Source organism: Triplophysa dalaica, chromosome 25 (genome assembly GCF_015846415.1).
Source record: "Triplophysa dalaica isolate WHDGS20190420 chromosome 25, ASM1584641v1, whole genome shotgun sequence".
Taxonomy (NCBI): Eukaryota; Metazoa; Chordata; class Actinopteri; order Cypriniformes; family Nemacheilidae; genus Triplophysa; species Triplophysa dalaica.
This window is the reverse complement of record NC_079566.1, coordinates 4690172-4703263: the sequence shown is the minus strand read 5'-3', so window position 1 is coordinate 4703263 and position 13092 is coordinate 4690172. Positions and strand designations below refer to the sequence as shown.

The following is a 13092-nucleotide window of genomic DNA, read 5'->3' as shown; positions in this document are numbered from 1 at the left end:
ACATGCCTATAAATAGAACATAAATAGTTTTTAAATTGTTTCTTAATTTTTCTGTGGCTGTATAAAACATAAATATTCCCATTGACATGGTGTCAGCAGAGTATTCAAAAAGAAATCCATTAAAGAGATCCATTCATGTGGATAGTCTAGAACAAAGGATGAGTCTACAGTGAATGAGTATGAGCGTGCACGCACACTGGCTTGTGAAGGTGAGGCTGTATATGCTGAATTAGCACTCTGGCATTCTGCGTCTGGATGAAAGCATGCTGCCGCTCTCCAAGGTGCTGAATTGCTGGACTGGTCTGTAAGATATTAAGAGCGTAAGAGTATTGTAGCCTTTCGAAGGCTTCCCTTATCTGTGCAGTCACACGAGCAGACCTCATTAAAGGCGCTGACCGCAAACAGAACACAAGATTCACGGCGGGTGTTTTATGGGTTGAGAAAAAAACGTGTCTTTTTATTCGATTCGAGTGTCTGAATGTCAGTGTGTGTGTGTGAGAGAGAGATATAGAGTGGACACATATCTGGATGTTTCGAAGTACATGTGTGCGTATGTTTGTGCACTGCTCAAATAATTTATCCTTGTCCTCACACCTCTTTCTAGAAACAATAACATTTGTCCCCCGGGCACTGGACAGAAGAATGCGATAAGGCTGTTGTTCTCGTGTCTGAATTGACATTTCACGTGCCGCTCCACTGACTGACACCAAAAGCAGAATGTGTAGTTTTACAGACTGCCTGTGTTGACCACATACACAGACAGAAGTACAGATTGAATGATTCTTTTTAGCAACTTAGTAAACATAAAAGCTGCCAAGTGCATCTAGAGTTGTACAGTACAGACTCCCCTCTCATAATCCTTCTACTACTATGATATAGTGAACTACATTGCAAAAAGAAATAAGGCCTGGGCGATTTTCCAAGAAAGCATAACAAAGATTCTGAATTGAAATACAGGAATGTACATTATCATTTTTGCCCATAGCACTGGTGCAAATAGGATACATTTTTTGTAGCACAGGCCAATCAGTTGTACAGGTAGCACAAGTATAAAATGTCTGTTATCATCTTTACAAAAAACACAAATGCAGATCATCATATAAATAGACTCGTTAACAGCATTAATGTTATATACAAATGGATTCATTACGGCCATATCGTTTTTAGTTTACCCATTTTTTATTGTTCGGTGTTGTCCATTTTTAGTATACAATAGTAATATATTTGTCCACTTAAAAATACTGTAGTAGCCTATATTATTTACTAGGCCTATGGTAAACTGCAGTAATATTCCTAGATAATATAATGTTTTTGAACAATATTATAGTAAATATTAAAGTATACTAGAGTTGATTAATGTACAACAAGAATACCACAATTTGCTATATCAAATACTATTGCAAACTACAGTATTTTGTCCTTTGAGCGTTTAGGTTAACCTGTGATCAAACACACATTGAACACGACAGTATATATTGTAAAATATTACAACAGATCCAGTTTTGTGCCGAATGTTTTAATTATAAAAACTTTAAAATTTACCTACTTATAATTTTGTTTAAATCATACACTGGAGCTTAATATTCAATAATGTAGTTTTTTTTTTAAAGTACAATACAGTTTTGTGTTTCAACCAATGTGTTTATTGATGTAATATACTTCATTGCTGATTTACTTTGTGTGCTTTTTTTATTGAAATAAACAATAAAAAAATATCCGTAATTAATTGTTATCCGTAGGTACTACTGACCACCTTAGTTATCCAAAAAATCCTATATAGGTCGACCTCTACATGAGACCTCGCTGCATGGCGAGAGTGAAAGCATACTGAGCTATTGCGGTGTGTTAATGTTTCACGGCAATGGGTCTGTGCAGAACTGAATGATGTCGAACACCTATTGTTTTAGACAACAGACAAGATCACGATCCTCGCAATTCCGTTGAAACATTGATTGAGGACGCCTTTAAGATCAATCGCGATTTAGAATCGTCAGATCGGCCACTCCGGAAAATTACAATAACTAAAAAATAACTTCAAAAGCTTTCCAATGTTAACAAAGGAAACTACAAAAAAAAAAGCTTTATGCTTCCAATACAGCACTACGTTGTTTTTCTTTGTAAATTATTGACAGAGAGTGGCTAAAAAATAAAACAAATCAACAATAAGAAAGTATTTTCTTTTATACATGCTCACACAGACAAAATCCCAGCACACTAGACATGCAGAAAACCAATTGTCAATGTTTATATGGTAAACAAAAAAACTGCAGTCAAAAACAAACACCAGACAAGCGCTGTCAATCGGACAACAAGCTGTCCCGCATTTTCCATAGCACGATATTTGTGCAGTAATGTGATGTGTGACAGCTCCTGGCAGCAGAGGGGAACAGTGTGACCTTTGCTTGGGTCTGCTTGCAGTAAACAGACTGTCACAAATGCTGGTATGAAATATGACAGGTTTCAACTGCACCGGGAACAAATGTTGAGGAAAAATCACTGATTTATTTTGAACGCTGCATGTGCGTTTGTAAAGCGCATACAGCAATGTGCGCACCACATGAACCTCCTCCTTGCATTTGACATTCATTACACTAAATTATATTATCCACTGACCTGCATAAAAGACCATAACCATCTCACACTCGGGGTTTAGTGGCCATATATTTTTCTCTATAGCATCCCCGGTTACACAGAGCACTTCCAAATGTAGCTCAGGCAGCGGGGGGCAGGTTGTACATGAGAGGCTATGCCCTGGAGCCCGAAGACCCTGACTGAAGTCTGCTAATGAGACTCTTCTACACAGCTGAGTCACTTCATTCATTATGACAAAACTGGCACTCATTCTGCACAATGTGGCCCTCTGAGCCCACTATATCCACTGGCCCTATTTCACTTTAATGAATATAATGAGAAAAAAATGTTTGCTTTTCTTTGTCTATAAATAATCTACACTTAGTTCACAGGGATGTAACAGAGACCAACAAGGGTTGTGTTCTATAATATAACTTCAGATTTATTTTTAACCGGCATGGATAAATAAAACAACATGACACCTCTAGCCCATCAATATTAATGACTTTTAGAGGTTGTGTTCTCACCTCTTTGCCTGGTGTGTCAATTAAATTCATGTGAACTATTTTTGCACCATTACAACAAGAAAGGGAATTTTATTTTAATGCCAATTAGAAAGACATGCTTTTGAGCACTGGAAATTTAAACAGTTATGTGGAGGGTTCACTTAAAAAAATATATGGTTCAATATTCGGAAAAAGGACAAAAGATTCATGCAGAGATGAAACATCAGTTAACAACCACCATTTCCATACTAGTAACTGATAAACATATTTTATGTTTTCATGTTATGCCTAATACATGATTTTCTCATCAACACTGGTGAATGTGTTGACGAGGACAAGTCTGGAGATCCTTCTGTAATGCTGATTGAATTAAAATTACAGACTGGAAGCTTTAAAAAGTAAGTAAAATACGATTTTTAATGTGCTACTTTCGTTAATGGAGTGTCCAACAACAAGTTTATGTACATAGAAGGTGTAAATACACTATTATGTTGTAATAATAGGCAGTTATTCTTACCTTACTTCTTGATTGATTCGTTGCGTGATTCATCCGTCTAAACACCTCCTATCATTTAGCCTATTTTCATGTGATTGGTCAGACGGTGTAGTCTGTTGTGAAACGCCTTCAGCACGTGTCGCAAATGGAACACCTACCATCATTGCTGGATTACGGTTTACAGGTGGTTGGATATTATATACAGTGTATAGATGGAGATGGCGGGGATTTTATAGTGGGTAATAGATAGACGATAGTAGATTGAACACTTAAATTAGCCAAGTTCATAGCTAGATAAACAAACTGCAATACCCAAGAAATAACGGTGCTTGTTAACGTTAGCGTTATATTAGCTAAACACAGACTTAAGGTCCACATATATTTCTTGAAGTTAAGACAAAAGTGTTCAATAGCCAAGATTATTGAAGCGATCTTTAGTGAAATGATGCATGCACAGTACAGTTTCCTCAGAAGTTCATCGTTTGGTCGTTTAAATAATACGGACTTAGTTTCACAACGTAGTGCACAGATTCTAGACAACGAGTGACAGTGTTTATGGGAGGAGAACGAAGTTTCGTGGCAGTCCCGGCAAAACCTAGGCGGGGACCATTTCTATTGACGAAGATACGCAGTGGTAAGAGACTCGGGCTAGGTCACGTCTCGTTTGCGTGATTCAGAGTCTCTCATGAATCCCCTTTCCGATTGTTTGGGGCATCCGGAAAAAAGATTGTCCGGAAAAGAAAAGGTGAGCGCTACAATCAGTCCTGTGTCACGCCAACGGTAAAGCATCCTGAGACCATTCACGTGTAGGGTTGCTTCTCAACCAAGGAAAACTGCCATGAACAAAGAGTGGTACAATAACATACTCGGAGAATAACTTCTCCCAACCATCCAACAACAGTTTGGTGATGAAGAATGCCTTTTCCAGCACGATGTAGCACCTTGCCATAAGGCAAAAGTAATAACTTAGTGGCTTCGGGACCAAAACATCAACATTTTGGTTCCATGACCAGGAAACTGCCCAGACCTTAATCCCATGGAAAACTTGTGGTCAATCCTCAAGAGGCGGCAGACAAAAAAAACCCTACAAACCTCAAGCATCGATTATGCAAGAATTGGCTGCCATCAGCGAGTATGTGGCCCAGAAGTTGATTGAGGTCTTGAAAAAGAAGGGTCAACACTAGTGGTTGACGGATTATCGAACTGGCCGATTATCGGCGTCGATATTAAGGATTTAGCCGATAATCGATATCGGTCATTTTCAAAGCCGATTTGTGAGAGAAGTCGGAACACGTCACTCTAGTTAGTTGCCTAGAGCAATGCCCGCCCATGCCCCTCTGATTTGTTGGGACTAAGTCACGAGTCCAACCAATCAACACAGGAGGCTGCGGAACCGAAAGTTTTTTTCACTCTCACACCGAAAGCACTTACTAACTGACTTACTTGAATAGTTCTAGTATTGTATGCAATGTTTAAGTCATCAGAACATATTGTTTTCCTTAAATAAATATAATTTATTCCATTCAATTCATTTTTTTTAATTTAGTGTTTTTTTCAAAGCATTTTTCTTTCCAAGCAGCTTTACAAGACAAATAAAACACAGAAAGAGGCAGAATACAGTGCGTTGCAATAAATAAAGCAATGGTCGAATAAACCAATGTTGATGAAATTTAGAAAACCATAACCTTATCTAAAAAAGAGAAATATGAAGGATGTAATTACACATACTAAACATGGGATTAATGATAAAGCATACAGTCTGTGGGTTATTTTAACTCTCTTCATTTTTCCTTAATTGTAGTCGATGGATACACGAAGAAAAACAAGATTAAGAATTGCCTATATATCGGTTCAAAATACCAGTATCGGTCTAATTCACATGGAAATAATCGGTACCGGTGTTATGCTGAAAAATGCACCCCTGCCAGATTATGCACCCCCTCATCCCCACAATGGTTAGGGTGAGGATTAGGTGTTAGGGGAGGGGTTAGGATTAGGTATGGGGAGGGGAGTGGTTAGAATTAGCCAATCAGACAGCGTGTGTTTGAAGGGGGTGCTTAATCTGGCAGGGGTGCATTTTTCGGCACAACACCGGCCCTGAAAAACGCATATTGGTCGACCTCTAGTCAACACAGCAAATATTGAATCTATGAGTAAACTTAATGTAATTGTCAATAAAAGCCTTAGAAAATTATGAAACACTTGTAAATATACTTCAGTATACCATAGTAACATCTGACAAAAACATAAAAAATCAATGAAGCATAAGACTTGGTGAAAATGAATATTGTGTTATTCTCAAAACTTCTGGCCACGACTGTACACCTACCCTACAAATGTAAAAATACCATATAGGTAAGAGAACACTCCCTAGATAAGGTTAAGATATGTTTCATTGCATTAAATTCTGTGTGTTTACTGCACCATTTCAACGATCCCGAATAGCAAGAGTTGTCAATTTAGTGGTAACGTTAGTGTCGTTGTTTAGTGTTTATATATGCAGCCAATAACACCTCAAGGTCAAACAAAACAGCTCATACATACAAACCAAACACAGATTAAATCCTTAGTTCTCAAACAAAACAGACAGTATAAACAAAACAAACTTACATTTAATGCGTTGCTGAAGTTGAAGGGATGGTCAGATATCAAACTTCTGAGGTTAGGCCGCAGATGATTAAAGTTATCCATTTCACAAAATCCATACAACGTTACAAAACAACTGAAGCATTTATAAATAAAAAGCATCCTGTCATAAAAAACTACAACACTTCATTTTAATATACAGTATAAAACGTGTAAATGCTTTTCAATACTAAAACGGATTTTTCAGTGACTTCTACAGGTGTTCGCTCCTATCCTTGTATCAAAACAAGAGTCCTTCTTCAGCAAAAACTCACAAGACAAAATATAAAGCATTAAAACCGCATTAAATGCCTATGCGTATTTTTTCTAAAAGCATAATCGTATGTTCTTTCTTGTTGTGCAATCAAACAATTAATAAATAAAAAAAGAATCATGTTAAACTAGTTTAAAGGCTCACTTTCATAAACCACAAGGGGTAAAGTAAAACACCTAGGACAGCTTTGACTCTTGTTTTCAAAACAAAGCTATTTTTGGACTTCCACGAGCCTTGAACATGAAGATTTCAAGTGAATCCAACATCCTCTCTTGACAGTATAGTTGGCAGTTATATACATTTTGGCAGTTATATGGAAATGATAGCTATAATGCCAGGTTATACTTGCTCTTCTAAAGTAAACACATCCAGCACCTCGAATGCATCTGTAAGTTGTATTTCGATTCTCAGATCTTCTTGTAATGACGACAAACTGTAATACATTTAAAGACATTTGTTATCAAGGACAAACACAATGTGCGACGCTTCATACTTCCATGACTTATGAAATGTCATATTAAATTACTCACACGTTTAAATTAATGCATCACATATTTTTTAGTAGCGTTGGTGGATGTTATATGTGGGATCAAAGACTATTCAGAAATACACGTTTATCTGCAGATGTTTTGGAGTTCCTACATATCTTTAGTACCGCTGTTTTTGTGCGGGGTTTGAGTGATGCTCTGCTGCCCTCTTGTGTTCTGGTTGTAATTCTTCGGTGAATAGTTATGAATTTGAGAATTAAAGGAAATTCAGTAGATTTAACATTGTCCAAACAGTCTTTATTTAGAATATAATTTATTCAAATTTAAAGCAATATATTGTTATACATAAGCTTATGTGAGACAATCTCTAAACAGTACTTGGAAAAACATGTGTAATGTGTATATGTATGTGGATGGTGGTGTTAACAATTTAATTAACAATTTTCACATTGTTTATCAAATTCAAACTATATATTTACTAGATTGTTTGAGGGTTGGAAACTCTTAATCGACTTAAAGTATTACTATTAAAGCTTGATTTTTTTTAACTCTTTAAGCCAACAGACCTGTACAGTATTTAAGCTTCTGGTGCAGAATGCACTGCTCACTCAGCTTCTTTGATCTGCTTTAAATAGAGACAACACAACTTCTTTATTCCCTTCAATGTGGAGCCGCAAGTATTTGAACCCAACAAAGATGACCCCGAGCACTGAAGCTGGAGCAATGACACTGCCATCTCACATTCATCTGTGTTCATTTGTGCCCCTAAGGAAATGTGCGTATTGCATGTAAGAGACCTTTGCTTTTTCACACACACCTTGAAGGTTCACGTAATTTCCAAATCTTCCAATTAAGAGAGCCCAACATCTCAGTTCCCGGAAGATTTGTTCAGAAGGGAATATCAGAATAAAAACTAACACACAGTAATAATTACAGTCATTTGCATAGAGAAATAATGTGGATCATTTTGGCATTAATTGTTCCATTTCCCAAGATGTTTCACAGATGAGGGAAAACAGCACCATTCACACAAACACACACACAGTAACACAAATGCAATTACATACATTATGCTAATGATATGAACTAAACATTCATTTAGATGTATGCGTTCATGAAAGATGCATTCAGTCATTAGTCTATTCTGGTTTATGCAAATACCTGTGATGTGTTTTAAAAATGCAACGCTCTCATCTGTTGGATAATACAAACTGTGATAAACATCATGAAATATGTAACAGCCAGGCATTTGGTGCAATGCAAATAACTTCGGCACTACGACTAAATATGCAGTATGCTTTGTGGCATTAGTATTCTCGATAAGATCTTTAGTAGATATTATTGGAATGTTGCGTTCACACATAATGCTATTAAAATCATTTTCGAAATCGCTTCATGTTTATATACAGCATATAAACAAAACATGTGCTTATAAAATGTCCTGCTCTTCCTCTCCAATGTGTCTAGGATTTCTGGGACAACCGCATCGGCGTCTGATCCAGTGCAGTAATCTCCTCCTTCGTGAACCTGACCCAGCCAATGCCCCTCGGTTCTGTAATTCTGCTCTAAGTTCTTCCTGTCTGTCCTCCTCCCAGACGTCCAAAGGAAGCTCCACCCTTCCAGATACTTCCACCTGATGATCTCTACGAGTCTGTTCTACTTCTCTCTCCATCATCAGTGTTTGCACGGCTCTGTCCGTCACCCGTCTCAATCTGTCCATCCTCCCAGCTCCATCACAGATGAGGTGTTCCATCCTCTCCAAGTGTTGTGTACTTGTTGCCGTCCCTTCGCTCCTCAGCTGATTTATCTCCATCAGCAAACATTCCCTTAATAGAATGATCTCCTTCTCTCGTTCCATGATTTTCAGTCTTTCCGTCTCGTGTTCACTCTGAAGGGCTTCGTTATACCTCTCAATCTCTGCTTTTCTTAGCTCCAGCTCAATTTTTTCTCGTTGTGTGCCAAGCTTTTCCAATTCACTCTTCTGGATGTCTTTTAATCGGTTTTCAAGTTCTCTTTTCATCTCCTGTATTCTCTTTTTCATTGACTCAATTTCTTCTCTCCGCGGTAGAACACCTCTCTCTATTGTTTCTGCATCCTCTTTCTGGTCTTCAGTTTGTGTCTCTTGACTTACTACTTTGTCTTCGTGTGTATCAGTGTCCAGTTGAGTCTTTACAGTCCTCATCTTCTGTTTTTGTAGGTCGGCTTCTATTTGCTCCAGTTCACTCCATTTGCCTTGACATGATTGTGTTAGATGCTCTGTCTCCTCTCTGAGTCTTAGGACCTCAGCATAAACATTCTCTAGACTTTTCCTACGCTTTTCGATGCTCTCCGTGATCTCTAACTTTGTTTCTTTGGCATCTCTACATTCATCCCTCGTTTTTTGCAGGTCTGCCTTTGCTTCCTCAAGCTCAAGGATGGTGGTTTGTATCATTTTCATTTTCTTCTCGATTTCATCTTTTTCCAGCGGTAATTCAAATTGGATGATATTTTGCTTATCTTGTACTTGTGTCACATCATCTGGATGTTGTGTTAATTGAAGTGCTTCATGTCGGGTGTAGTCAGGTGTGGAAGTTTGTGTCTCTGCATTTGATTGTGTTACTCTGTCTCTTGTGGGACTGTGGTCAACATCGGACTTTTCCATATCTGAGACGTCTTCAGTGCCTTGTACTGAGAATGTTTCATGTATAATTTCTTTGGTTTCCTTCACCTTCTTTTCTCTCTCGATCTCACGTATCTCCTGTTGTATTTCAGTTTGCATTTGTTGAAGTGTCTCATTTTCAGCCTCCACTTTTTTCTTTTGTTCTTTTATTGTCGCCAAAGTCTTCTCCAGCTCTTCCATCTCTCTCTGGAATGTTAACTTAATAGTCTCTATTTCCTTATTTTTCTCATCCAGGATGTTTGATAGCGCCTCCTTGTCTTGTGTAAGTATAAGCAGATATTCCTCATCTCTTGACTTCTCATACATCGCTTTCTTCATTGTACTTTCAACATCAACTGTCTTCTTTTCAATCTCAATTGTTGCATATGCCAGTTTCTCTGCATTCTCCATTGTTGTCTCCATTCTCAAATCTTCCTTTTCTGTCTTTGAAGATCGCCAACTTTCTTGGCTCTCTGTTGGCATTTTAAACGTGCATGAGTCTTCTATATTTTGTACAATAGAATCAGTAGGTTGTGTTTTTGTGGCTTCAGTTTCTTTTTCTAATTCTTTTTGTCTTCCATCCTCTTCTTTTGTCATGTCATCCAAAGATGTTTGTGTCTCAGCATGTATTAATATGGTCTTTATCTGTAACTGTTGATACGTCTGGAGTACATCTGTCTTTGGTTCCTGCACCATTTCTTTGTCTATAGGAAGATCAGCATCACTCTCTTCTGCTAAGTGTTTCATTTTAGCCGTTTGTTTCTTTTCTTCAATTTCCTTGTTTAACATCTCCAGTTCAGATATCTTTTTGTTTGTTTGCTCTGTGAGACTTTTCAATTCCATTTTATTCTCAAAAATTTGGGTAGCCATGAATTCTATTTCCTTCTTTGTTCTATTATTTTTTTCTTCTATCTTTTCTTTCATATTCTCTTTTTCTTTCTGTATCAGGTCCTTTTCTTGTTGCAGCAAATATCTCTCATGTTGTATGCTCTGTTTGCAGTATTCATTATCCTCCTTTAGTGCGTTTAACTCATCTCTGTCTTTTATGATACAATCATTTTCATTTTCAATGATCCGCTTGCTGTGTTCAATGTCCTCTCTGTCTTTTTGTATATCCTCTTTAAGCTTCTCGAGTTTTTGCTGTTCCCTCTGCACATTTTCGTTAAGGATTTGTCTGGTGTTATCAAGCTCAGACTTCTCTTTCTCAAGCTTCTCTCTCTCTTGTTCAATGACTGCCATGATGTCTTCTGCTACTTGTTGCTGTTCATCTAACATGGCTTTTCTTTTTTCCAGCTGGTATTTCTCTGCGTCGACTTTGTTTTTCAGTTCTTCTAATTCTTTACTTTGTTTCTGTAGATCGACCTGCAGTTCTAGTCTCACAGCTGTCTGGTCTGCTTCAGTGTCATCTTTTACTGTTTGTAGAGTAGCTTGGATCTGCTTTTCTTCCTCCATCATTGTACTTTCTACTTCTTTGGTCTTACTTTTAATCTTAACTTCAAGCTCATTAAGTTCTGTCAATAAATCTACCTTTTTCTGCTCCATATTGTGCATCTCTTTTTCAAACATCTCTTTGTTGTCTGACATTTCTTGTTTGGTCATTTCTTTCTCAACATTCAGGCTTTTCATTTCTTCTTTATCTCTCCTGATTTTTTCACTTAAACTTTCAAGATCTTCTCTTTCCATTTCAAAATGTTGTGCCATGTTCTCTTGAAGTTGTTGTCTTTGATGTTCCAGATCAGTTTGCTTGGTCTTGTTTTCATCAATCAATTGATCGACCGCTTTTTGCTGTTGATCCAAAGCATTTTGTCTATCTTCTATTTGTATTTTCTCATCCGTGACAGTGTTTCTTAAGTCATCTATGTCTTTCTGCCGAATGTCAAGTTCTATCTCTTTGTTTGTCAGTTCAGTTTCTTTTAGTCTTATTTCATTCCACATGTTTTCCGCTTTGTCTCTATGCTCGGCCATTTCAGAAATCATCTCTTCCATAGCCAGTCTCTCTTTTTGCAGTTCCTCTTCATTCTTCACCTTTTGTTTTTCAAGATTCTCTCTTAGAATCTCATTCTCTGTTTTGCTATTCTCTATGTCGTCTCTTTGTGTCTGAAGTAGAAACAGATCAGACTCCACCACCTTTTTCTGTCTTTCAATTTCAGCGTGAATGGCGTCAAGCTCTTCTTGCTTTCTTCTTATGTCCTCCAGCATCTTCTGAGTGTCAACTTTGTCTTTATTGATTTGAGAGGCTTTTTGCTCTGTTCTCTGCTTCTCAAGCTTTATTTCCTCTTTAAGCTTTTCAATGTTCCCAGCTTCTCTTTGTAAATCAGCCTTGAACTCTTCCAGGGAAGATTTTTCATCTTGAATATTTTGTTTGTCTGCGGTCATTTTCTCCATGTCTCTGTTCAACTGAGATGTTGTATTTTCTATTTCATTCATTGACTGTTTCAGCATCTGCCTGTCTTCTTCAACTCTCTGGCTTTCTGATTGTAACTCAGTTTTTATGCGATCCTGCTCATGTTTTTCCTCAGTCAGTTTATCTTGCATATGTACAATTTCTATCCTCTGTTGTTCCATTTCTTTTCTTAGTTGCTCGGCAACTTGCATCTCAGTCCTGGTTGTTTGCAGAATTCTATCCATCTCTTGTTTTTGTTGTTGAATTTCAGTGTGCTCTTTTTCTATGATGTTCTTCAGCTCCTCAGTTTCATCCTTTTGTTTCTGTATTTGTGCTTCCCACATAGTTCTTTTCTCTTTCTGGAGTCGTATATCTTCTTTGTCATTTTCCATCTCTGTGATTTGCTTTACCAACTCAAAATTCATCTTTTCCAAAGCATTCCTTTCACGTTGTATGTAGCTCTCTTTGACTTCAAACTCCTTTTGCTGTCTTCTGGTTAATTTTTCTAGTTCTTCCTTTTTGAATTGTATCTCTGCCTTCATCTCATTCTTCTCCTTTTCCAACCTGAACTTGGTGTTTTCGATGTCCTGTAGTTGTTTTTGAACCTCATCTTCTGCAGTCACTTGTTTCCGTTTGTTTTCCTCTGCTACTAAATCAATCTCTTCTCTTTCTTTTTGTTGTTGAATTGCTATAGCGTTTAATTTTTCTTTCTCTCTTTCTAATTCCTCCATCATTTTCTCAAGATCAGTTTTCTTTTCTTCAATCTCAGTCTCTTTCTGGCTCAGTTCATTCCTCCGGTCTTCTAGTTTTTGCTTTTCAAACTCTATCTCTTGGATTCTTCCAATTAACTGGGAATGCATCTTATCAACATGCTCCATCTTTCTATTAATTCTCTCTTTCATGGTTTCAACATCTTCTTTCTCTTTCAGTAACTGATCCTTCAGGTGTGCGACCTCTTCTCTTTCATTTTTCAGGATTTGTTTGAGTTTGACTCCTTCGTCTTGTCTGGAATATTCTGTATGTACCCGTGCTTCATCCAAATTTCTGCTTTCTGGGACTTTTAAGGTATCTTCTATTTGTTGTGTTTGCACAGCCTTATGTTGTGCGATTC

At 37.4% G+C, this 13092-nt stretch overlaps 1 protein-coding gene across 2 annotated transcripts in view; it reads right to left on the bottom strand.

Moving 5' to 3' along the window:
- Window positions 1–7256: 7256 nt before the first annotated feature.
- Window positions 7257–13092, bottom strand: part of si:ch211-250g4.3 (nuclear anchorage protein 1) — a 37312-nt gene continuing 31476 nt past the window's right edge. For both annotated transcript variants that reach the window (XM_056740940.1, XM_056740941.1), the window contains one exon: window positions 7257–13092. This exon is cut by the window's right edge and continues 25492 nt beyond it. In XM_056740940.1, coding sequence (XP_056596918.1) covers window positions 8390–13092 — 4703 coding nt within the window. In that variant the 3' untranslated portion in view covers window positions 7257–8389.